This window comes from Carya illinoinensis, chromosome 11, assembly GCF_018687715.1.
Source record: "Carya illinoinensis cultivar Pawnee chromosome 11, C.illinoinensisPawnee_v1, whole genome shotgun sequence".
Classification (NCBI taxonomy): domain Eukaryota; kingdom Viridiplantae; phylum Streptophyta; class Magnoliopsida; order Fagales; family Juglandaceae; genus Carya; species Carya illinoinensis.
Window position 1 is genome coordinate 44,199,516 of NC_056762.1, and position 26,610 is coordinate 44,226,125.

A 26,610-nucleotide genomic window follows, 5' to 3' on the forward strand; every position below is an offset into this window, starting at 1 on the left:
GCGAAAGATGACAATCAATCATCTTTCAAAAATTTCAAATTTAATTTTCAAAATATTCATGCACATGTAGAAAATGTATTTTAATGCTTTATGATAAAATATTAATTTTGAACCTTAATCCTAATTTCAAATTTTTAAAAGATTTACAATATTACTCTATGATTTTAATGTGAACTTGTTCTCTTATTGCTCATATTTGTTTCCTTGATGTGCTTGACTTTATTGTATAGATAACTTGAGCTTGAAACTCATTTATTCTTTGATGAGACTCCTTTATTATTTGAATTCATTTGTTATCATCAAAATCCATGTATAGATATATAATTACACAAATCTTAAAACTTTGAGTTCAACACACCCCTAGCAACATGAATACGTGTCGTCGAAAAACAAGATAAGGAGATTAAGGGCCATTTGCTTGGTGGATTGCTTTAGATAAGTTTAGTTAAAACATTAAAACACTTTTATTATTTAAACGAGATTTAATTAAAACATCAAAGTTAATCAAATAAGTACAAAAGCAATTTTAGCTTCACAAAAATAATTTTTTTTATAAAATAATTCTACTTATTAATTTTACACATCACATTTATTTATTTATTTTATAATAAATATGTGATATATAAATGATAAATAGAAAACCCGATCGCCGGAAGTTACTGTGCTTCTATGATTCGCTGTCGAGTTTTTCCGGCAATGTCTTAACTCACGCGGTCGAACCTTCTTTCTTCTTCTGCTTCAATTCACTCTGTAGTAGCAGCTCAGGTCTCTGCTCAGGATCTAACAAGACAAGTATCTGGCCTACACTAAGCGGTTTGTGTTTTGCCTCAAGCTCCCACCACCTTCTATCCCCTCCCTTTTTTTTTTTTAAATGTGATTTTTCTGCTTGATTATTTTCTGTCTGGTTGACGAGAAAACGAAGTAAAGGAAAACTTAATTTTGCATCCTGTTGGGTTTTTTTTGGGGGCGGGGTTGTCTCCGAGCTCAGTTGATTAAGCTGGGTGAAAAAGAATTTTTATCCTGTTCGGCTATTGTCAGTCGAGCTTCTTAAGTAAGGAGCATTTCCTATTAACAAAATCTGGTCTCGTTCTTCTATTTTTCAAATGTTTTTTTTTTATTTTTTTTATATTCTCAACAGCCAAATGAATATTCACGCTTCGTGTTGCTTTTTTCTTCGTGCAATGAAAATCGAAAACTCAGCTGACGAGATGTATTAAGTGAAACAAAGAGACATGAAGAATTGTAATCTCCATAAATTGATGATCTGAATAGCTTGATTTATCCCCCAAGTTTTTCTTTAATTAAAAGAATCTCATCGTGTAAGCGATAGTCTTGTTGGCTTGCTTTTGTGGTTCTATTAGGTCATATATGACAGTAGAAATTGACATACTTTATAATTTTTGGGAACAGAAAGGTAAAAATGATGCAGAGATTACATTTGGCAAGAACTTTTGGAGAGATGTTCCCGTAAACATTTCCACCGCTATTTCTGTGACATAAAATGGGACACTACCTGAAATCTTAAATTAAGCCAACCTTGGCTAGAACCAATGATATTATTTTAACCACTCACTCTTGTTGTTTCCACTTGACATGGGATTCTATCACACAGGAAACGTTCGTGATTATCCGAACTGTTATCCCTTTTCACCAATCCCATTAAAACACGTTTTCCCATGCCAACCGATCAGCCTAATTTACCTTAGAGCCAGAATACTTGCATGCATGCCAAATTGGAAAAATCTTGACGACGTCAAATATGCAGGATTGCGCGGTAAGCCATCCCCTCATCTCTCTTTCGCAAGCAAATCGAGCCCTCTCTCTCTCTCTCTCTCTCTCTCTCTCTCTATATATATATATATATATATATCTATTACAAAGCTACGAAAATCTCACAAATCTCCCGACAAAACGTTATCCTCGAAAGTTACGTATGTTCTCAACTTCAATGGTTTGCCAGCAAGCTTTTCCGGCAACGTGCAACCCACGCTGTCGGGCGTTCTTTCTTCTCCTACTTCAATGCACCGCGGTATTAGCTCTGGTATCTGCTCAGGAACCTAGCCAGACTGATCGCTGGCCTACGCTTACTGGTTTGTGTTTTGCCTCCAAGCCTCTAGTACCTGTACCGCCGAGAAAAATATAACGTTGGAACAAAACGAAAAAGTTTTCTGCTTTCTTGAAAAATGAAATTAAAACGGAGTGAGAATATTGTTCTTCCACCGGATTTAGTACGTACGTACGTACCTTCGATATCTTTGTGAAACATTACACATACGACGTCACAAAAATATATTCCTACACAACAATGTTGTAATTCATTCATTGATCATTCATGTTAATGTTTCTACTTGAGTTTTACATAGCGTGCTAATAAACTGAAACATATGATTGGAATTAATATTTTGTAGGTAAACCGCCTCTAGTGATTGCACGAGGAGGGTTTTCGGGGCTGTTTCCAGATTCTAGTTCAATTGCCTTTGATCTGGCACGGCAACTTAGTCTACCCAATGTCCACGTATGGTGTGACGTGCAATTAACAAAGGATGGAGTTGGGATTTGTGCGCAGGGTGTCAAGTTGGAGAATGCTACTGACATTGCCACTGGTTACGAAAAGAGAAGTAGCGTTTACCAAGTTAATAAGGTCCCTACCCGAGGATGGTTTTCCGTGGATTTCACCTACAAAGAGCTAGCAAGCCTTGTCTCCGGTATATCTGACTTTTCGCTTGAAAGCCTTATTTTCTTTACATTTTTTTTTTTGGTTACCGTCTATGCACTCGATCTGTTTATAGTTGCTATCAGTCAAGGTTTCTACTTATTTGATATGAGATTTCTCATCGTCAGCTGATGCGAATTTCTCTGTTTCTAATTGCCAGTAACGCAAGGAGTCTATTCTCGAACTAACCGATTTGATAACCATGGCTTTGCAATTATCACCGTTGATTATTTGGCTAAAGAAATAAAACCACCAGGCTTATGGTTGAACATTCAGGTAATTAAACAAAAGATTATGAGTTGTGCTGTCTGTGTGCCTTAATATTGAATTGGTCTCCTCGATCGTTCGTTGCTTTAATTTTCCTCTGATACTGTTGGATATGGCTTGGCTTCTCGGCTATCATGCATTCTGATCACTAACCCTATTGCTGCAACTCCGAACACTTAATTTGCAGTACGATGCATTCTTCACGCAACACAATTTGAGTATGACAACATTTGTGCTTTCTGTTTCGAAAAGAATGAAAGTTGATTACATTTCATCACCAGAAGTGGCTTTCCTAACAAGTATTGCGTCGGGATTTAAACCCACAAAGACAAAACTGGTCTTTCGATTTCTAGGACGAAATGAGATTGAGCCTTCAACAAGCCAGACATATGGCTCTCTATTAAAGAATCTTACTTTTGTCAAGACATTTGCCTCCGGAATCCTTGTTCCCAAGGACTACATATGGCCTGTAGATGCAACTCTTTATTTACAACCCCATACCTCTATTGTCGCGGATGCTCATAAAGCAGGGCTTGAAGTTTTCGCCTCGGATTTTGTAAATGACATTCCCATTAGCTACAATTACAGTCATGATCCCATATTGGAGTACTTGTCTTTCGTTAACAATGCTGACTTCTCTGTTGATGGAGTGCTTAGCGATTTCCCAATGACTGCCTCAGCAGCTATAGGTAAGTCTTTTTTTTTTTTTTTTTTTTTTTCTCTACTAGGTATTTACTGTTAAGTATTTTCATCACAATCCTGAATTTTTCTCCTCGTACTGCAGCTTGCTTTGCTCATGATCTCAGCAGAAAAGCTTCATCACAAGGTATATTATCACGGTCACAATAACCAAAGCTTCTATCATTTTCAATTCACAACTGATTGATTATGTTGTCTAAGTGTGTGTTTCTATAACAACATTATTCTCGATATATCATTATTGACACTCTTTCACCTTGCTCATTATGAAGTGAAACCATTGATTATCTCTAAATATGGAGCAAGTGGAGATTACCCAGGTTGCACAGACTTGGCATATAACAAAGCTATTGCAGATGGTGCAGAAGTAATTGACTGCCCAGTTCAACTGGCCAAGGATGGGACACCATTTTGCCTGAGCTCAGAAAATTTGACAGAAAATGCAATAGTTCCAAAGGATGTGGGTGGAATATTTTCCTTTAACTTGGCATGGAATCAGATTCAAACCTTGATACGTAAGTTGAATTGGGTTCTCCTTTACATACTCTGTGCAGTTATACCCTTTAAACCACAACCTCTCCTTCATAATCCGACAGCAAACGAAGAAAACATTCACTAAAAGCTTCATGCTTTGGAAAAATTCATCCTCTTAAATTTGTTTAAAAGCTTTTGTCGAGACTGAGAGACAAGCATGATGGAACTTTACATCAGTTTGAATTAATTCTCTGCATTAAATGAGGATTTTCGTTAATATCTATATATATGCTTGTATTATGCATAAATTCTGGCAGCGATAATAGCAAACCCCTCTGCCAAGTTTAAAATGTTCCGGAACCCGAAGTTCCAAAATGCCGGAAAGTTTATAACATTGTCCGATTTCTTGGCCTTGTCAAAGAATGCGAAATCTCTTACTGGTGTCCTGATCAACATAGAGGTGAGTATTTGCTCTCCTGCTTACTGTCTTTTTGTTGTTGAAATACATGATTTGCAATTTATCAGATGTGTGTTTCTTCTCATGCCTCCTGATTTGAATATTTTTCTTGATCATCCCCGTTTCATTCTGTTGATCTGTTCCTTGCAGAATGCACGAGGAGTGAGAGTAGCTGATGCGGTCAACGAAGTCTTGATCAAAGCTGGTTTTGATAAACAGACATCCTTAAAAGTTATGATCCAGTCTAGTAATAGCTTAGTTCTAATGAAATTCAAGGGCAAAAGCAATTACGAGTGTGTATACAAGGCCAATGGGAGTATTGCTGATGGCTCCGACTCAACCATTAAGAACATAAAGAAGTTTGCCGATTCAGTGGTTGTCACCAAGGACTTCATCTTCCCTGAACTTTCAGCATTTATCACTAATACTACCGATATTGTGCCCAAGCTTCATGCAGAGAAGCTCCCTGTTTATGTAGAGACATTCAGCAATGAGTTTGTGACTCAATCATGGGACTTCTACTCAGATGCAACTGTGGAGATCAACACATTTGTCCAGGTGGCAAAAGTTGATGGTATCATCACCGATTTCCCTTATACAGCTGCCAGATACAAAAGTAAGTGGGTTTATTCATATTCAACCTATATTCATGTGATGCATCATGTAATGGTAAAACTTAAATCCCTATTTATCCAAAAAAGAAAAAATAAAAGTTGATGACTAGAGATAATCACTCTCTCGTGCGTAGATATATCATCAGATTTCAAGTTCAGAACCTTTGCTTTAATTAATACCATATCAAATGATGATCAGTACTTGGAACTTAATCTTTATATTATAACATGTGAACTAGATTCGGTATATGTAACAATTGAATACCAAGCGCTTCATATATATCATGATGTCTATTTGATACGTTGGTGGTTCAATGCAATGCAGGAAATCGGTGCTTAGGTGTGGGCAAAAAGTTACCTCCATACATGCAGCCTATTACGCCTGGAAGTTTGTATCAATTCGCGGAAAATCGTTAATGGACTATCCAAATGTAAAAATAAAGTCTCATTTAACTATTAGAGATGAAAAACTGATTGCACTGGATTATGTAAATTGCAAATCCAAATTTATTAGCTTTGAGCTACAATATTTATAAAAATCAAATCAAATTTGCTTGTTATTGTTTAAGGAGTAAATGTTTATTTTATTACTTTATATTACTCCTGATTACTAATTAATTAGAATATGATTACTAATTAACATATAATACGTAGAATAGTAAAATATCATGATAAAATAAAATAAATTAATAATTAAAAAAGTTAGTTAAATATTTTTTTAATTATTAATTAATCATTATTATATAATGAATAAATGGATAATTCAATGTGGAGATTTCGTATAAATAGCCAAAGTCAAATTCTTCTTATATTATTTTATTGTTATATAATGAAAAAATAACTATTCCAATGTAAAGACTTACGCGAATGGAATAATTAAAAGTCAAATTCATTTTACATTCATCAAAAATATTTTTTAACTTTGGATCATAATCTATTGAGAATGTTCTAAGATGATCGATGAAGTTTTATAATAAAGGGTAGCATGCAGTTGGTGGTTGATGAATAGGTAATTTTCTCATACAACAACAGTAGCATAGCTAGCTAACTAGCTAGTAATATATATGTATATATATAGAGTAATATTAGATACAGTCATCATAATTGTATAAGCACCATGCATTTTTTTTAAAAAAGAGTAAAGTCTATTATTAAAATATTAATTTTTTTAATATAAATCTTATATTTACATACTTTTTTTCAAAAGAGTGTATAGTATTTATACACTCTATGACTGCAAATATTTGTATATGCTGGTTAGTTGAAGAAAACCTAAGTTTAATTTTTTGATTTGCAAATTTTGTTTACAGATCATCCAGATATGGTAACGGGTTGAAGAAAACCTCTATGAATTGTGTCTGATCGATCTGGACGTATCAAAATATTAATTGTTCAATATTTTAGAAAGGTAAGTGGTTCCTTGTAAACAATTAAAAATTCAATTATGCAATTGACCCAGAAATATATATATATATATATATATAAATATATATATATATATATATATATATATCCTTACAAATACAAAAAAGAACCTTCTATAGAATTATAACTCCATTTGAAAGAAAATCTGAATTTTTTTTTTTTTAAATCGTGCTTTTTAAAATTCTTATTAAATTATTAAATTATTTTATTTTTGTAGATCATAAGCACATAATCCGTATCATTAAAAATGGTAAAATTTTATTTATAATATTTAAATTTTAAATTTTATTTTTTAAATTAAATTATACAGTGAAAAGTGTATAGTCTACTCGGCCCTGTTTGATTGTTGGTCTGCGCTGAATTTTAAGTTGATTCTAATATCTAAATATATAATTCTCAAATCACTAAACTTATATCAATTCAAAACTTATTTACATGTGGAATCTATAACCTTTTCAACTTTCTATAAATAGTATTAAACTCATCTTAATATCCAAATACATATAAACCCATCTTAGATAGGTCTTATAGAACTCACTTCACTATCTCATCCTATTACTATTTATAAAAAATTAAACTGAACTCAACATCTAAATGCAGCCTAAAAGATATTTAACACAATTTTTTTTTTCTCAACACAAAATTTTTTATTTTTTGTTTTTAATTTTTTTAATTCTCAACACACAATTAATCATGATAAAGATATTTATATTTCGACGTGATTAGTCAAAAAGAGTAAATGATGATTGGTGCCGAGATCATCGGCGCCTTCAATTTTAAGGTCAAGTTGACTTGGTCACAGCCACTGTAGTGAATGTGAGTAACAATAACGTCGGGACTCGGGGGGCCTTTGTCAACTTTAACAACCTGTCCTTTGCCCCATCTTCCTTCCTACAGTTTGCCATGTTACTGCAGCTTTGTTCGAATCATTCGATCATCGAAATAGTCTCCTCGATGCATGTGTTTTATGCCCCAAATTTTTGTCGTTTCGGTGAGGCTGTAAAGTTTTGAACTTTCGTGGCGGTCCCAGTGGTCCAACATTTAACGTGATGGTTACGCACGTTTCTTGGTTAAATCTCTCCCTCTCCCCGCTAAGCAAATCACACGATCGAAGCCCGATAGCGGGAAGTTACTAAGTTTCTATGGATTTCCCGCGAGCTTTTCCGGCAATGTATAACTTACTCGGTCGCGCGGCCCTCTTTCTCTTTCTGGTTCACTCGGTAGTACTGGCTCCGGTCTCTGCTCAGGGACCTAAGAAGACCAGTCTCTGGCCTACACTTGGCGGTTTGTGTTTTTGTCTCAAAAGCTACCTCCTCTTTCTATACCAACTCACTCTTGTTGTCTCAACTTTAAATGGCATATCATCACTAGAAAAGCATGAATAAAAAAAACTAAGTGTCCTTTGAACTAACTAACTTTGAATGATTGGATCAATTTGTAGGCAATCCGCCTTTAGTCATTGCACGCGGTGGGTTTTCAGGCCTATTTCCTGATTCTAGTTCACCTGCCTATAATCTGGCACTGCAAGTTAGCCTACCCAATGTGCTCTTATGGTGCGATGTGCAGTTGACAAAGGATGGCGTCGGGATTTGTTTTCCGGACATCAAGCTGGATAATGCTACTGAAATTGCGACTGGAAGTTTCAAAGACAGGAATAAGGTTTACTTTGTTAACGGAGTCCCTACCCGAGGATGGTTTCCTGTGGATTTCACCTTCAACAAGCTAGCAAATAATGTCTTGCGTAAGTCTTGAGCTGTCCTAACCATTTTCTTCTTCACATTTCCGCAATTGGGTTGGGTGTCTTATATATGAACTAATTACATTTTTCTTTGCATATGTTGGGATGTCATAGTGGCTCAAGGAGTCTATTCTAGAACCAATAGGTTTGATGGCAATGATGACAACCGAATCCTCACTGTTCAAGATTTGGCTACCACGGTGAAGCCACCAGGCTTATGGTTGAACATTCAGGTAAATTGAAGTCATAGATGACTGTCTTATATTAAATGGGACAACACCTTTGGTCGGGACAGAGATTACTCTAGAATGTGGTTTTTGAGCTATATTTTTTACCATTAGCCCTTTCGCAGCATGATGCATTCTTCACGCAGCACAACTTGAGTATGAGAGCCTTTGTACTTTCTGTGTCGAGAAGTGTGGCAGTTAGTTTTGTTTCATCACCAGAGGTGGCTTTCCTAAAAAGTATCAGGACACAAATCACTCCTAAAACGACAAAACTGGTCTTTCGGTTTCTAGGACAAGATGAGCTTGAGCCTTCAACCAACCAGACGTATGGTTCTTTGTTAAAGAATCTTGCATTTATCAAGTCATTTGCCTCCGGAATTCTTGTTCCCAAATCTTACATATGGCCTGTAGATGCAACTCTTTACTTACAACCTCATACCACTGTTGTCGCGGATGCTCACAAGGGAGGACTAGAAGTTTTCGCATCAGATTTTGCAAATGACGTTCCATTTAGCTTCAATTACAGTTATGATCCAGTATCTGAGCACTTGTCTTTCATTGACAATGGTGACTTCTCTGTGGATGGCATGCTGACCGACTTTCCAATTACTCCATCGGCTGCTATAGGTAAATAAGAATAGTGTTCACCTACATATCTTGCATTACCAATTATAAACTATTGGCTACTGGAACTCCTTGACGGATCAATCGAACATCAAATCAATTAAGAATTTCCATTTCCAGATTGTAGAATTTGGCTACCAGGATCCCTTGATGCAGTTTTCCTTGGCCTATATCTTGACCTTGAAGCACCTTCTTCAATGTGAAATGAATGACACTTCTTTAGTGAAAGTCCTTTGATATCAGTGCACATTTCTAAATCACCTTGAACGACTCTCTCATTTTGTTCTAAACTGGATCTATTTCGAGCTTTCTACCATGTATTCATTAGTTATCCTACATTTTCATGAGAAGTTAAAGAATAAAGATAAATCATTGTATAAAACTGTTTACTAAACGTTACTCTGATTTTTTGAAACTTTGCCATTTCATTTCTGGACGTGTGGCAACCTATGATGCAAAGCACCCTATCAGATTACTATAGAAGTGCAGTGGTACATGTTCTCTTGGTGCTTGCACGTAATTCTCTGTCACATATGCTGCATTTGCAATTTTTTTAAGAACAGAAGCACTAAAATACCTTTCCTTGTGATTATTATTACATCATCGGCAGCTTAATAAAGTAAACCTCTTCAAGATGCTGATTTCCCTTCTCGTACTGCAGATTGCTTTGCTCATCTTGGCAAAGGTGCTTCACCACAAGGTATATCGCTGTTATGTATTGCTTCTAATAAAAGCTTTGATTTTGTTCTGCTAATAAGTGATTTTTAATTGGATATCTCTATACCAACATTAATTTTCAGAATGTCATTGTTAACCTTATTCTTTCCCCTTGCTCATCATCCAGAGAAGCCGTTGGTTATCTCTAAATGTGGAGCAAGTGGAGATTACCCTGGTTGTACAGACTTAGCATATACACAAGCTATTACTGATGGCGTAGATGTCCTTGACTGCCCTGTTCAATTGGCAAAGGATGGGACACCATTTTGCTTAAGCTCGATAAATCTGCTAGATAGCACAACAGTTGCCGAATCAAGTTATAGCAACTTTACAACTTCTATTCCAGAGATTCAGGATGAGAGTGGAATATTTACTTTTAGCCTAACATGGAGTCAGATTCAAGAATTGAAACGTAAGTCAAATTTGGTTCTCCTCACTGAAACCTTTCGTGCTTTGAAAACTTTAATAAATCTGTTTACCAGTTTTTGTTGAGACCGAGAGATCAATATCCTTCCTCTTTTCTGCCTAAAAGTGTAAATAGCGAAAGTTTTGCATGCAACTGCTGAAAATATTGTGACTATTTTTCATCTATATCCCTCGTATTAAATGGAGGATTAACTGTTGTGTCAATATTATTAGTGATTTTAGGTAGTCATACATACCATGCAACCACGGCGAGGTGTAATTAGCCAACATGTCCATTCGTGCCACTTAAACTCGTTCAGAACTACCAATGCGCCTACAATTTAATGGGAAATAGGAGAGTTTTGAAGAAGAGTGAGAAAGTACATGTTAGTACTGTTTTTTAGAAGTGTTGAATGTGGCAATCAAAATCTTAGGCTTTTGGGATGCCGGGTCACATTTTGGAAAACATATGTATAGACCTCGGAGAAGGAACACTAGTTATAAGGCCCCAGTTGAGACAACCTAAATCCTAGCCCCTTCATTCCATTATTCATCTGTTTTCTCTATAAAACCTCTTCTACTGCATTGTGGCAATGTTAGATAGAATCACATTCTGTTGTGTTCTTGTGAATATCATTAGCATGCTAGTCCTAAATTCCTACTTCAATCACTGTATTTACTTCCTTTTTTCATAAATTCCTGCAGCGGCAATAGCAAGCCCCTATTCAACATTTAAATTGTTCAGGAATCCAAAGTTCAAAAATGCTGGAAAGTTTCTAACATTGTCTGAGTTTTTGGCTTTGTCAAAGAACACGAACTCTCTGACTGGTGTCCTGATCAGCATAGAGGTTAGTATTTGCCCTGCCTACATTCTGTTAGTTGCTTTTTAAAAAAAAAAAAAACTGAAGATTTTAAGGGAGAAGGTTTTAAACTAGAAATCCTTGACTAGTAACCCATCATGAGAGAGTGTGACGCCTATGGCAGCATTCTTTGTTTACTAAGGAGGTATCCAATACTCTGTGAGCGCCTTACTAATCCCAAAGCATGTACAGTCCCTCAGTCTTACACAAACCAGACATATATCAGCCACGGATGTCGCTGTAGAGTTGGCTGGATGCTAGTTGGTTGAGTGAAACCATGATGAGAAATTATGCGTTTGAGGAAGTACCTTGGGGTTTTGAACTTTCTTCTTGGTGGAACTTGTGTTTCTTTGAAAATTTTGCAAGTAAATAATAAGTTTGTCATGTTTGGCATTTGCTTTAGGTCCATATTACCTTTCACTTGCATTTTTTCTCAATATCTTGTTGATCAGTCCCTTATGATCGAAAGTATTTATGTACCTCAGTAACTGGTCCCTGAACTTTCCTCCTTTTGTTCATGAGATTAGTGCAGAATGCCAGAAAGTACCATGTTTCTGCGCATCCTGATTTTACTATCTCTAATTGATTATTTCCATTAATTCTTCTGTTTTGTTTCTTTCAGCATGCAGACTACCTTGGAAAGAAGCAGGGATTAAATATAACCGATGCAGTCATCGATGCCTTGAGCAAAGCTGGTTATGATACCCAGACATCCTTAAAAGTTATGATTCAGTCCAGTAATAGCTCAGTCCTAATGAGATTCGCGAACAAAAACAATTATGAGCTTGTCTACAAGGCAGATGATAATATTATTGATGCACCCAACTCAACTATTGAGAACATAAAGACATTTGCCGATGCCGTGGTTGTCAGCAAGGACTCTGTCATTCCTGAAATTCAAGCATTCCTCACTTATGTTACTGATATTGTGTCGAGGCTACAGGCAGTTAAGCTCCCTGTTTATGTAGAGACATTCAACAATGAGTTTGTGTCTCAAGCATGGGACTTCTTCTCAGATGCAACTGTGGAGATCAACACATTTGTCATGGGGACCAAAGTTGATGGTGTCATCACCAACTTCCCTAAGACAGCCGCCAGATACAAAAGTAAGCAGACACTGATAAATATATATATATATATATATATATATATATATATAAATTAGATTCTCCATATATTTAAATAATTTTTGTTGATGGCCAAAATTATCATGATTCCTAGGCTTATGATCATTTTTATGGAGATATCTTTCTAATATTTCTTTCTGACAATGTCTTATCAAGTCCATTCCAACCGCTCTCATAATTTATGATACATTGGTGCTTCAATGCAATGCAGGGAATCGGTGCTTAGGTTTGGGCAAAGACACACCTTCATACATGCAGCCTGTTAAGCCTGGCAATCTCTTTAAGTTCTTTAGGAGCTAAGATAGTGGAGTTTTCTGGTATGGGTTATTTTCCCACTGAGTCATACATGACTGGTATGAACCAGATTTATACGTAGCTAAATTTGTAGATGGCCTTGACCCAGAAGGTTTTCTGTTGGTGTTTCAGTTTCAAAATCTCATGAAGTCAAAAATTACTTGTTGTGTGTAGTGTGAAGATGATGAATAGAATTTTTCACTTTGGATATTCATATCCAAATATAAAAAATATATTCATTATCATTTTTCTCATCATCTCATGATATGGCATCTAGATGATACGTGATGTGAAATGTAATAAATAATCTCTAATTATCTAATATTACATTATGAGATAATAAAAAAATAATAAAAATTTAGATAATGAGTAGTATTACTGATCCAAATAATAAAAATTTAGATAATGAGTAATATTACTAATCCAAATATGATGGGTGGGTGGTGTGGTGTGTTGAAGTAAACGTGCTTAGACCAATGGGCTCTTGCCCTCAAATTTCTAAATGCTCATGCAGTAGCAACTTCTCCCAGGCTCGACCTTCGTACGTGCTACCAAATATTCATTCTTTTTAAGTATGAACGCCCAAGTGACCAAAATTCCCACTCCTCAAAAATAAGTTGGTTACATATAAAAGAATATATATGATCATTGTTTCCATGTACGCATTGTATTGTAAAAAATGCCATACTTTAGTAAATGAGCATTTAAAATAACATAGAAACAGAGGATGGGGGACTTTTTGTTTATGTTTCAGTAGGAAAATAAATAAAAAAGGATCAAAATCTCTTTGAATTTCAAGTGACAAAAAAAATAATAATATCTTTACATTTCATTTACTATTGTTTTATTATTCAATTTTTTTCTTTTAACTATTGAAATCTGGATTAAAAATTTCATAGACTTTCTTGCAATTCTTTGAGTCAATTTTTATAAAATTAAATTTATTTTTAATTAATTTATATGATTACATTGATTAATTAAATTTATTTATTTTTAAATTATACAATAAAATCAAGTTATGAATTTTTTAATTCAGATTTAAATAGAGAAATAATAAATGAAACGTAATATATCGTTATCCAAAGAAAAAAAAAAAATCAGGGCATCACATCAGCCATTTGAGCATGCCCCCAAACCATATGCCACTTTCCTTTGAGTCTGACCAAGTCTTCCACAAGTCTTCCGCCGCGGATTTGAAGGCGCTAGCTCCATCCAAATCTTGATTTATTTGGACCGAGTAAACCATTTCGCTGAAGGACCAATCAAAGTCCTCATCCTCTTGTCTTCCATCCTGGTCCTTCCCACGTGCTGCCATATGGGCTTCACTTCCACAGAAGCTTCCTTCCCCAATAATACCGTCTGGTGGTATCTGACAAAAGAAGGTCCCCCCATTTCGTCACATCTTATATATTTAAGAACTTCCCCAGTAGCAGTAATCTGAGGGCGACAATGTCTTTGTTGAATCGGTCGTCTCAATCTGACACCGTTCTTCGTATTCTGTCTGTCTAGTAGACAGTGTCTACGGGGGTTCTGAGTTTTACACTTTTATTTTCTTTAAAAATATAAAAAATAAAAAATATTTAATATTTGAGTAGGTAGGGGATCATTCAAACAAGTCTTTATAGCTTAAAATAGTAGCGATTGCAATGTCTGGCTGTGTATCATTTTTTTCTTTTTATGTGCAAGTTGTTTAAATTAATTCAAACTTGCATGCAGTGCCACTCGTTTTGAGATTTTGTTTGAGTTTTGTGACTTACATTTTGGCTTGAAAATGGTATATTTGGCATTTGAATCTTTGATCGTGTTCACATGGCTATATTGGCGTATCATATTATATAAAATAAAGTTATCAGTGTGTAAAGCTGAACATTCATATCACTTAAATGGAAAGTTTGTTAGATGGGCGTCGTGGTGATTCATAGAGCTGGAAAAGAAGTGGGAATGATTCGCATCACTTTAAGAAACCTTTGGGCTAAAATGTTAGTAGCCGAAGACCTTTTCATTTTTAACAACAGGAGAAAAGGACTGTTAACAAAAGTAGTGGTTTGGAGTGGAAAGAGGGTATCCAATCCCAATGACCTTTGCATTTAATTTGCATAAAAAAGGATATACCTTTTTTCTTAGGACCCATTCCCACACGTCTTTCCGCGTTGCTCCTCTCATTTTCACTTGTGATTCCTTTATTGCTCTCCACATAATCTCATATTTATTTTGGAAAATAATGCATTCCCAACTTTCTTTTGCTTTTTTAGGTACGGGTCATTTTTATAAAATAATTTATTAATAAAATATAATTATATAAGAAATTATAAAAATAATTATTTGTGTATCATTACTGATTTATTTTAATGTTTACATTTTAAAAAATTGAATTAGTTATTATTTTTGTGTAAAAATTTTAAAAAAATTTAATAATAAAATAAAATGAGATTAAACATTTTCTAAATCTAAACAAAACCTCAATCTTCATCAATTTATGTTATAATTAATTTAGTTAGAAATATTATGACGAAGAAATTGAATAATAGGAAGTGTGTAATCGGTGATACAGAGATTCTCAAAGGGTTCCAAAAGCCAAAAAAGAAAAAAAAAAATCACATGAAAAACGACTCGTTTACTGACTTGCATTTTACGCAATGACTCAACTCCAAGTATTTTAATTTGAAATTTTCAAATTTTTTTTTCTCAAAGATAGAACAGTCGCCGACGCCGACGTTTCACCATCTATGGCCCAAAACCACTGTCGTGCGTGTAGTCTGTAACGTTTACAAAGGTAGTGGGTCCCAAGACTTCAAAGAAACAGTTTTTTTTTTTTTTTAATTTTATTACGTACAAATAAAATCACTATATAAATTAATACTAATTTATTCATATTTAAAATTTAAATTGATATTATTTTAAATAAAATTTACATTTTAAACAATCATATTAAATTAGCATATATATTAATATATAATTATATTTATAATTAGATTTTTCTTTCATTATAATTATTGAGTAAAATAATATTTCTTTTATCATTTATCATTTATTTTTATTTTTACTTTAATGTGACGTGTTTAATCTAAAAAATAATATCATCGTATAAATCAATTGTGAATGAGTTGACCTTGGTGTTGGATTCTTACGGTATCCTTTTATTTTAATGGTTGGTGGTTAATATTAACCAAAAAAAATTGCGATAAACGCATTTAATAAAAAATTGATTAAAAAAATACTAGATATAATAATAAATTATGAAATCGGCATGCATTTAAAAAAAATATAAATAATATTTTTAAATATACTCATTTTCATTTTTTTAAAAATATATTGTACTTGTATATTTTCAGAGGAATGTAAATATCAATTTATTTTTAAAATATATATATATATTTTTTAATAAATTTAGTGTGATATATCATATATTTATATATAATAAAAGAATTTTAAGCTAATTTGTAAAGTATTTTTTTGTTATTGTGTCTGAAGCGCATACATGTATTTCCTTTTCCTTGTATTTATTATATGAAAAATGTTACATATAAATATCGTGTAATTACTTTGAAAGAAAATAAGATCTATAATTAAAAAATTAACTTTTTTTTATATGAATCTCATATTAATTTATTTTTTTAAAACGATTTCATGTTATTTATACAACTACGACTGTAAATATCATTTCTCGTATACACTAAGACCAAGACCAAGACCAAGACCATTTTGCGCGTTTTGCTAACATCATGTGTTGGTGGGCCCAATCATTGCGTACCGCGTTTACACTTGCCAGATTGGATATCGCTATGTTGTGGGCCCCGCTCTAGCTGTGTTCCATTTAGCTGTGTCCCGAAAATAATGACCGGCTTCGGTTGAAGGGCGCCAGGATGGAACTTTTGACTTGATCGTTTGTCCACGTAACAATAAAATAAGGGCCGTTGGGAGTCTAGGACAATAAAGAAATTTTTTTAATATTAAATTTATAAATCGACGTACATGATATTTTTTTACAACAAAAGAATTTTATATTTTAACCGATTGGTAAGTTTTGAATTTATTTTTATAATTGTTTTTAATGATTAAATCATTTTTCTAATTTTTTTTAAAAGAATTATTTTTTTATTAAAATTTAAATAATAAGTTGAGATGGTTTATAAATAATAATATAATATTTAAGTTAAGTTGATATAAGTTAAAAATAATTTGAGATAATATATTTCATAGAGTTTTGAAAAATAAAAGAAAAAATTGAATAAAAATATTATAAAATAAAAATATTATTAAGATATAATTTTTAATATAATTTTTATTTAAAAATTAAAAAAAAGTAATATTTTATTCAAAAAGTTAAGTAAGTTTTAATAATTATTAAAATTAAAATGTGTTTGTATTTATTGTGTTTAAATATTGAAATGAAATAAAATAAAATGAAAATATCTTTTTATCCAAATTGGGACTAAGGTTAAATTTAGATAGTGAGTTAAAATAAGATAAGTTAATATAAAAGTTGAAACGTGAATAAAATATTATTAAAATATTATTTTTTAATATTATTATTATTTTAAAATTTTAAAAAATTAAATTATTTATTATATTTTATACAAAAATTTTGAAAAAAATGTTTCTTATGTCCAAACAGACTCTGATACTCTTTATTATTTATAAAAGAATTGTATTCAGTAATTACATGCACATTATTAGCAGTATGATTTCAAAAGTTATAAAGATTTCGATTTTTAACGCGAACAACGGTTGTTAAGTCGTGTTTGGGACAGGTGAGTGTACCACAGACTGGCACCGTCGCAAGGTCTCTCGCGTTCAGATAACAACAGAAACCGCTCGGCTTGTCAAGCCGACTTGGAGCAGCCCCTTCCGAAGCAACGAGAATACGCGTAGTCGAAAAACAAGAAAAGGAGATTAATTAAAACATTATAGTTAATCAAATAAGTACAAGGGCAATTTTAGGCTTCACAAAAATATGTTTTTATATATATATATAAATGTAAATTCAGAATGGCCAGCCCGAAAAACTTCAGAGCACAACCTCACCTCTCTCTCTCTCTCTCTGAGCTGAGCAAATCGCTCACATTTTCCAAGAAAACCCGATCTCCGGAAGTTACTGAGCTTCTATGATTTGCCGGCGAGTTTTTCCGGCGATGTTTAACTCACGCGGTCGAACCTTGTTTATTCTTCTGCTTCACTCGGTAGTAGCAGCTCTGGTCTCTGCTCAGGGATCTAACAAGACAAGTATCTGGCCTACACTTAGCGGTTTGTGTTTTGCCTCAAGCTCCCACCCCCCTCTCTGCCCTTCCTTTTTAAAAAAAATAATAATAATAATGTGATTTTTCTGCTGGATTATTTTCTGTCTGGTTGACGAGAAAACGAAGTAAAGGAAAACTAGATTTTCTATCCTTTTGGTTTTTTTTGGGGGGGGGGGGGGCCTGGGCGGGTTTGTCACCAAGCTTAGATGATTAAGCTGGATGAACAAGAATTTTTATCCTGTTCGGGTTCTTAAGTAAGGAGCATTTCCTAGTAACCAAATCTGGTCTCGTTCTTCTATTTTTCGATTTTTTTGTTTTAATTCTCAACAGCCAAATGAATCTTCATGCTTCGTGTTGCTCTTTTCCTTCGTGCAATGAAAATCGAAAACTCAGCTGACGAGATGTGATGTATTAAGTGAAACGAAGAGACATGAAGAATTGTAATCTCCATAAATTGATCTGAATAGCTTGATTTATCCCCCCAAGTTTTTCTTTTTGTTTTCTTTAATTAAAAGAATCTCATCGTGTAAGCGGTAGTTTTGTTGGCTTGCTTTTGTGGTTCTATTAGGTCATATATGACAGTAGAAATTGACAAACTTTATAATTTTTGGGAACAGAAAGGTCAAAATGATGTGGACGATTACATTTGGCAAGAACTTTTGGAGGGATGTTCCCGTAAACATTTCCACCGCTATTTGTGTGACATAAAATGGGGCACTACCTGAAATCTTAAATTAAGCCAATCTTGGCTAGGACCAATAATATTATTGTAACCACTCACTCTTGTTGTTTCTACTTGACATGGGATTCTATCACACATGAAACGTTCGTGATTATTTTTAGCTACCTGTTGCATGAGCTAATTGATATGATCTGATTATTTTGTAGGTAAGCGGCCTTTAGTCATTGCGCGCGGTGGGTTTTCAGGGCTATTTCCTGATTCTAGTAATATTGCCTATGATCTGGCGCTGCAAATTAGTGTGCCCGATGTGTTCTTATGGTGTGATGTGCAATTGACAAAGGATAGAGCTGGGATCTGTGTGCCCGACATAAAGTTGGATAATGCAACTGACATTTCTTTGGGTGTTTACAAAAGCAGGAGAAAGGACTATCTTGTTAATGGGGCCCCTACCAGAGGATGGTTTTCGGTGGATTTCACCTTTAGTGAGCTAGCAACTAATGTCTTCTGTAAGTCTGAGTAGTAGTCATTGGCAACTTTTTCTTTACTTCTCTCTCGTATAGGCTATTCGGAGGCCTAGGGAACCATCCTTTTTTATTGTTTAACATATAGTTGGATGCCTATTGTTCAAGTACATTCTTATGCACGTCTGAGATGAATACGGAGGATTAGGATTCAAATACTGTTTTCCAATGTCTTTAGAGTAAATGTAGTTATGCTTCCCCTCTTTCAAAATACTGTTAAAGTTGCTATCAGACTGTGTTGTCGCTTATTTAATATGCTCTTTTGCATTAGCAATTGATGCAAATTTCTCTGTTTAATACCAGTAACTCAAGGAGTCTATTCTCGAACTAATAAATTTGATGGCAATGGCTTCCAAATTCTCACCGTTCAAAACTTGACTGCAATTATGAAACCACCAGCAGGCTTATGGTTGAACATTCAGGTAAAGAAAGACTATAAACTGTCTTACATTAAATTTTTCTTTGCCTTTGTTATAAGAATATTTATCCAATCATGTAGGATGTGGCTTCTCAGCTATCATTTTGAGTAACCTTTTATTCTAACACTTTTTCAGCATGATGCATTCTTTGCACAACGCAATTTAAGTATGAGAAGCTTTGTACTTTCGGTGTCGAGAAGTGTGACAATTGGTTATATTTCATCACCAGAGGTGGGTTTTCTAAGAAGTATAATGAAACGATTTAATCCAAGCACGACAAAACTGGTCTTCAGGTTTCTAGGACCGGATGAGATCGAGCCTTTAACCAACCAGACATATGGTGCTCTGTTAAAGAATCTTACGTTTATCAAGACATTTGCCTCTGGAATTCTCATTCCCAAAGCTTACATATGGCCTGTAGATGCAAGTCTTTATTTACAACCTCATACCACTGTTGTCGTAGATGCTCATAAGGCAGGGCTAGAAGTGTTTGCATCAGATTTTGCAAATGACGTTCCATTTAGCTTCAATTACAGTTATGATCCATTATCTGAGCAATTGTCTTTCATTGACAATGGTGACTTTTCCGTTGATGGTTTGGTGACGGACTTCCCAATGACTTCATCAGCGGCAATAGGTAACTTATTTTATTCACTTTGTAAGAATAGTTTTCATAATCAAGTATGGGTTCATTATCAGGTCTTATTTTCCTTCTGAGCATTTCTTTTTTAATTTCACTTATAAATAAAATAAAATAAAATAAAATTATCAGGTCTTATTTCGGTTTTGATTTCGGAACTTCCTGAATGAAACTTGATTTGGCTATCTGAACCCCTGGACAGATGTATTTATTTGAAATGATCAAATTAAATAAGTCTTTAATTCCTTGTGGGTTTGGCTACCCCCTTGTTTGATTTTTCTTTGGCCTGTATCTTGACCTTGAAGTACCTCCAATGTGAAATGTTTGACCATTCTTTGGTGCAATCATGTGATATTAGTGCGCATTTTCAGATCACCTTGATTGAGCTCCTTTCGTTTCGTTTAAAATTGGTAGTTTACTACAGATGAATCCATGAGTTATCCTATGTTTTCATGAGAAGTTAAAGAAGCCCCTGTCTATTAGCAAAGTTTGAAAAACTTCCACAACCCCGCCCTTGGCAGACCATGCTGGAAGGCCATTGACGGGTGGTTGTGGTTGGGGCTAGAAATCATTATGCAATATGTTTTTAGGAAATTTTTCAATTTTTTTGTTCTCAAACCTAGGGCTACCTTTAATGCGAAGCACCTTATCAAGTTATTATAGTAGTCGAATGCATTTGCTCTCTGAGTACTTGCATATATTTCTCTATGCTATGTGCTGCAATTGTATAGTTGAAAACAGAAGCATTGAATTGCATAACAGAAATAGATGGATAACTCTGATGCAAACGGTGCTTTTGTTCTTTTCTGAATCTCAGACACAAACATTAGTTTTTTATAATTGAATTGTTGGCCACTTATTTCAATTAATATTTCCTTCAAGATGCTGATTTCTCCTCATACTGCAGATTGCTTTGCTCATCTAGGCAAGAATGCTACAGCACAAGGTATATCCCTCTTTCATATTGCTTCTGATAAAAGCTTTAAGACTTTTTTTCCCTGCTCATAACTGATAATGTTAAACTTGTTCCTTCACCTTGTTCACTATCCAGCAAAGCCTTTGGTTATCTCCAAAAATGGAGCAAGTGGAGATTACCCTGGGTGCACAGACTTAGCATATATGAAAGCTATTGAAGACAAAGTAGATGTCCTTGACTGCCCTGTTCAATTGGCTAAGGATGGAACGCCATTCTGCTTAAGCACGATCAATCTGATAGATAGCACAACAGTTGCCCAATCAGGGTATAGCAACCTTACAACTTCTATTCCAGAGATTAAGGCAGGGAGTGGAATATTTGCCTTTAACATGACATGGATTCAGATTCAAGGATTGACACGTAAGTCAGATTTGGTTCTCCTCACTGAAAGCTTTTGTGCTTTGGAAAATGTTATACTTCAAAATTTTGTTTTGCAGTTATTGTTAACCCAGGGGATAAATATCCGCCCTTTCTACTACCTAAATTGTAGCTGCTGGAAATTTGACCGCCTGTTGTATCGATGTTATTAGTGATTTTAGGTAATCACACTGACATGCTGCTTGTGGTGAGGTGTAATTAGCCAGCATTTCCATACTAGTCACTTGAAACTCTTTCGGAATTGCCAATGCTATAAAATGTATACAAGACTATGACAGTTTTGACTTCATCCTATCAAAATTGTTTTACCCTGTGAAAGTGAATCTATTTCTTAACCTTTTGGGAGGCCATGTAGAATCGTGGACTGAGTAGGAAAACAAATAAGAACCCCTTGAGGGTATGCTCCCCTAGGTTTAAAGTGCAAATCTCCTTGGGTGCAAACAATCTCTAGGAGCTATCGGACTGGGAGATTTTTCCCTTAAATTATCCGAGCTGTACTTGTGGGAAACTCCTTGCCAAAAGCCTGTGCACCTGAAATTAGTCGGGACGCTGACACCTAGTGTTAATAAATAAAATAAATTAAAAACAAAAAACAAAAAAAACAAATAAGGCCCAAGTTGAGACACCCTAAATCCTTATGTGGAGAGGGCAACTTATCGCCATTTTGCATTTGCTTTCCCTATTTCTGTATCTTCTGCTGCTTTTTGGGTTTGTTATTTGACTCATATTCTGTTGTGTACTTTGTCCTGAACATTACTTCAGTGCTTGTGTTTAATTATTTTCTAATAATCCTGCAGCGGCAATAGCAAACCCTTACTCCACTTTTAGGTTGTTTCGGAATCCAAAGAACAAAAATACAGGGAAGTTTCTAACACTGTCCGAGTTTTTGGAGTTGGCAAAGAATGCAAGCTCCCTTACTGGTGTCTTGATCAGCATAGAGGTGAGTATTTACTCAACCTCCCTATAGTTACTTAGAAATTTAAAAGAGAAAAAACCTAAAGCTAAGAGAGATTGCAAACCAGAAATTCATGATTAGTAATTGAATAATACTACATACAGTTGTGAAATGTGCAAGTGTCATGCAGTGGTTTAGAAAACGAGTGGGATTCACTATTCACTTTTTAAAAGTGATTGCGGTACTTGCGCATTTACGACTGCAACTATCATTTCTCTTTGTAATTTATATGAGAGAGTGCCATGCCTATTGTAGCATCCAACCTTTTGTTTACTAAGAAGCTATTCTAAACTCTTTGAGCACCTTAGTAATCCAAGGCATGTACATTTCCTGTCCTACACTAACTTGGCAATTATTGGCTATGGGTGTCACCAAAGGGTTCGCTGGATGCTAATTGGGGGGGTCAAACCCTGCATGATGAAAAATCATGAGTTTGAGGAAACCCCTAGAAGTTAGAACTTTTTTCATGGTAACCCCAACGGGTTGGCCCAAGTGTGGAGGCTTTGGTCTTGGGAATCACTTCCTTCAATGTCCAAGGTTCAACACCTCATGGGCCCCCCCCCCCCCCCCCCCCCCCCCCCCCCCGCGGCGGCGGCGCTCCCCCGGGGAGAGAGCAAGTGAAAAGCTAGCGATTTAACCAGTTCCGTGTAAGGAAACTTCCAAGGGTGCGGTGCATGGAACCGGGGTTTACTCTGCAAGGGTGGATCTGAAGGGCCCTGCCTTGAAGAGGTTCCCCGAGATTAAAAAAAAAAAAAAAAAAAAGGAACTTTTTTTATGGTGAAAGTTGTGTTTTCTTTGTTTTGTAGAAGGGGGTTGAGGTGGGAGGAGAGGTGAGTGGTACCAATATGTTTATGGATGTCTATAGAAAGTTGTAAACAGCGTACTTATAAAAAAAGAAAGTTGTAAAAAGCATGTGAATTGCTATGGTTGGCATCTGCTTTGGGTTTATATTAATATTACCTGCCTCACGATTTCCTTCTCAAAATCTTGCCGATCAGTCCCCTCAAATCAAAATGTGAAATTTGAAGCATAATGCAATTCAGAAATTGGTTCACCTTCCACAACTTGAGCATGGGCTCAGGGGAATCATTGCAAATAAGAGTGTGTAGCTTAAAAGCATTCCTGTGGACTCATATTGTTGATGCCTATTCCGCTTTGGTGGTACATCCTCATCTGTTTTGAATAAAAAAGAAAATTATATTGACTGTGGTGCAGAAAATATCGTGTTTCATACTGTTCAAAGATGTTTGGATGTGCAATTTGTGTGGCACCAATTGAGATTTCTTCCCACCTTGACTTGACCTGACTATTCCTGTAGATGATGCCATTTTTCGTTTTGTTTGTTTCCTTTCAGCATGCGGCCTATCTTGCAGACCAGGGATTAAGTGTAACCGATGCAGTCATTAATGCCTTGAGCAAAGCTGGTTATGATAATCAGGCATCCCCAAAAGTTATGATTCAGTCTACTAATAGTTCTGTTCTAATGAAATTCAAGGGAAAAAAAAATTATGAGTGTGTGTATAAGGTTGATGAGAATATTCGTGATGCCCTTGACTCAACTGTTATGGACATAAAGACGTTTGCCCATTCTGTGGTTGTCGGCAAGGATTCTGTGTATCCTGAAAATCAGGCATTCATCTCTAGTACTACTGATACCGTATCAAAGCTGCAATCATTTAAGCTCCCTGTCTATGTAGAAACATTCAGCAATGAATTTGTGTCCCAAGCATATGACTTCTACTCAGATCCAAATGTGGAGATCAACACATATGTCATGGAAGCCAAAGTTGATGGTGTCATCACTGACTTCCCTCAGACGGCTGCTAGATACAAAAGTAAGTGGATACTTATATTGAAGTTCTTTATTTAGATGATGCAGAAATACTTATATTGAAAATCTTTCTCTTGTCGTTTTGACACATCTGTATGCCAAATGCTCTATATTGAGATCAAGTTGGGGAAATTTTGAGTGATAAGCTGGGTCATACTGCCAACGGAATACTTGATATAGATGGTCTCATTGGTATGCAAATTAGAATGTGTGTACCAGGTTAATTTGTTGGTAAATGTCAGCATATACATGTGGAAGTGGGGTCAGGTTTTGGGGTTAGTTCCTTTGCTCATACAAACCAAACCTCACCATGACCTGTGGATGGCTGTTTTATGAAGTTGAGCCTGCCTTCACTTCCACCTAGGGGATGCACAATCTCCTGCTGAAATCTGACAAGACAGTACACTCCTGTACTGGTGGTGGTATTTGCTGCTACAGACAAGGATTTCACAATGATTTAGGTGCCGTTTGGATAATGAGTTGAGATGAGATGAGTTGAGATGCAAGTTGAATAAAATATTGTTAGAATATTATTTTTTAATATTATTATTGTTTTGGAATATGAAAATGTTGAATTGTTAATTATATTTTATGTGAGAATTTGAGAAAGTTGTAATTATGAGATGAGATGAAACACTTTCACCATCTAAATGGGGCCTTACAAGGAGTGATGGGGAGATAGCTTGAGCTTCTGGTGTTTGAATTCTGATGTTGCTGTAAGGAAAATTGTTTAGCCAACTCTCTAGGGCGAGCACTTTACATCCATTTCACCACTACCTGGCTATAAATACCACTCGAAGTACCTGCTGATAGCTTCAGGAGAGCCAGCCCCCTTGGTTGGCCCTCTGATGGGCATACCCATTGGGTTAGGTTTGGCCCAGTATCTCAACACTTTTTATGGGGAAATGTTGGTGGATGTCAATATTAATGCAGCATTGCAGCTAAGACATATTCCACACCTTGCCTCTATTTATTCCAGGCACCTTTAAGAATCAAGTTGGCTGTGCTATATAAAACTTTTTTGTTTTTGGCTTGGTCGAATAGAGCTATTCAGGTTTGCCTCTCGTTGCTGATACATTGGTGCTTCTGTGTAATGCAGGAAATCGATGCTTAGGTTTGGGCGTCAAGACACCTTCTTACATGTCACCTATTCCGCCTGTTGCTCTCATGCAAGCCATTTCTTCATCCTACATGCCACCAGCAGAGGCTCCAAACCCTGTCCTGACAATTGAAGATGTGAGGGAGCCACCTCTGCCCTCTGTTTCTCCGCGAGGCCCAAGTACCAGCCCAGGTGGTGGAACTTCAGCAGTAGCTCCAACTCCACCGAATGGGCAACCCAAGCTAGCTTCATGCTTCTTCCTGACATATCTAGCAATGCTTCTTGCTGCTCTTTTTCTATCCTGAAAGATGTAACACGTTCGTACATTATTTTGTGCTCGTGTTTCTCATTTCTTCAAGTTACCGGGAGCTTTTTGCTGCATGGAACATTAACAAGGCCCAATCCAAAATTTTCCCGAAGAGCAGTGAATTCTTTCATCCTCTCTGATCTTTTTTCTTTCTTTCTTTTCGAACTTGTAGGCATGTTCATTCTTTCCCTTGTAATTTGATGACAGATTCTTGAGGGGTACGTGTGATGATGGAATTAATTATTGTAGTCTGCAATTTGCATTTGTCTTGTTTAAGATGTAGCCATCATGGATGATTATTCTTTGGTGTGCATTGTGCATGAGATAAGTATGAATGTTTATTGAGCAGTCTGAAGTGTGACCACAGTATGCGGCTCAATCTCAAGCAGTGGCTCGTTTGTATGAACATGTAATTGAATTGATAACGACATGGCACGTCGCTTATGTGTGACAGAAACAGTAACAAAAATACATGGTCTCAACACCTTACACCGCACGACACTGTAACGTTAAAATGAGGTGTCTTTCTATCCAGCTGCTTACACCATACATTATTGCTGTTTTCATTTTTTTTTTTTTTTCTTTGCTTTTGCTAAACTAATTCAGTTTTTCTACACATCATTCTTGCACTACATATTTGTTAAGTAAAAATAAATATAAAAAATAAAAAATAAAAGTAGATGTGTGATATAGAGATAATGAGTAGCATTATTTTAAAATGAGTGCATGTTAAGATTTTCTCGAGTTGTTGTATATTTCTTATCTATTAGAGATCTGCAAATTTTGATAAAATTGTGAGTAAGATTTTTTTCCTATTATCACTTGGCAGATGCAATAATCAATATTTAGTAATTTCATGAGATTCTTCCTTCCTCCAGATAATTAATATGGGATTTAGGGCTGTCTAATTTTGGCCAAAATCTA

The 26,610-nt window shown here is 35.3% G+C and overlaps 3 protein-coding genes across 3 annotated transcripts; all 3 read left to right on the plus strand.

The window, feature by feature from the left end:
• The first annotated feature begins 1,816 nt into the window (after nt 1-1,816).
• Nucleotides 1,817-26,034, plus strand: LOC122281958 (glycerophosphodiester phosphodiesterase GDPDL3-like). The gene is made up of 10 exons (XM_043093850.1): nt 1,817-1,848; nt 17,667-17,885; nt 18,767-19,066; nt 19,385-19,503; nt 19,636-20,137; nt 21,048-21,086; nt 21,192-21,476; nt 22,292-22,434; nt 23,804-24,284; nt 25,380-26,034. Exons 2-10 carry the CDS (start codon nt 17,747-17,749, stop codon nt 25,682-25,684), a joined length of 2,313 nt encoding a protein of 770 aa, XP_042949784.1. The 5' UTR covers nt 1,817-1,848; nt 17,667-17,746; the 3' UTR covers nt 25,685-26,034.
• Nucleotides 1,881-5,792, plus strand: LOC122281960 (glycerophosphodiester phosphodiesterase GDPDL3-like). The gene is made up of 9 exons (XM_043093852.1): nt 1,881-2,090; nt 2,409-2,705; nt 2,874-2,989; nt 3,168-3,669; nt 3,765-3,806; nt 3,952-4,194; nt 4,471-4,613; nt 4,761-5,226; nt 5,550-5,792. The coding sequence occupies exons 1-9, from the start codon at nt 1,934-1,936 to the stop codon at nt 5,639-5,641; spliced, it is 2,058 nt and encodes a 685-aa protein (XP_042949786.1). The 5' UTR covers nt 1,881-1,933; the 3' UTR covers nt 5,642-5,792.
• LOC122281959 (glycerophosphodiester phosphodiesterase GDPDL3-like) lies at nt 7,584-12,898 on the plus strand. The gene is made up of 9 exons (XM_043093851.1): nt 7,584-7,933; nt 8,091-8,390; nt 8,502-8,620; nt 8,740-9,241; nt 9,900-9,938; nt 10,083-10,367; nt 11,066-11,208; nt 11,843-12,326; nt 12,559-12,898. The coding sequence occupies exons 1-9, from the start codon at nt 7,792-7,794 to the stop codon at nt 12,645-12,647; spliced, it is 2,103 nt and encodes a 700-aa protein (XP_042949785.1). The 5' UTR covers nt 7,584-7,791; the 3' UTR covers nt 12,648-12,898.
• Nucleotides 26,035-26,610: the final 576 nt, after the last annotated feature.

Bases quoted from the DNA above. Each gene is read 5' to 3' on its own strand.
- LOC122281959 (XM_043093851.1), top strand. From the start codon at position 7,792: ATGGATTTCCCGCGAGCTTTTCCGGCAATGTATAACTTACTCGGTCGC. The intron at 7,934-8,090 runs GTTTGTGTTTTT...ATCAATTTGTAG, and splicing joins TCTCTGGCCTACACTTGGCG to GCAATCCGCCTTTAGTCATT. The intron at 10,368-11,065 runs GTAAGTCAAATT...AAATTCCTGCAG, and splicing joins TCAGATTCAAGAATTGAAAC to CGGCAATAGCAAGCCCCTAT.
- LOC122281960 (XM_043093852.1), top strand. From the start codon at position 1,934: ATGTTCTCAACTTCAATGGTTTGCCAGCAAGCTTTTCCGGCAACGTGC. The intron at 3,670-3,764 runs GTAAGTCTTTTT...CTCGTACTGCAG, and splicing joins GACTGCCTCAGCAGCTATAG to CTTGCTTTGCTCATGATCTC. The intron at 3,807-3,951 runs GTATATTATCAC...CTCATTATGAAG, and splicing joins CAGAAAAGCTTCATCACAAG to TGAAACCATTGATTATCTCT.
- LOC122281958 (XM_043093850.1), top strand. From the start codon at position 17,747: ATGATTTGCCGGCGAGTTTTTCCGGCGATGTTTAACTCACGCGGTCGA. The intron at 21,087-21,191 runs GTATATCCCTCT...TTCACTATCCAG, and splicing joins CAAGAATGCTACAGCACAAG to CAAAGCCTTTGGTTATCTCC. The intron at 21,477-22,291 runs GTAAGTCAGATT...ATAATCCTGCAG, and splicing joins TCAGATTCAAGGATTGACAC to CGGCAATAGCAAACCCTTAC.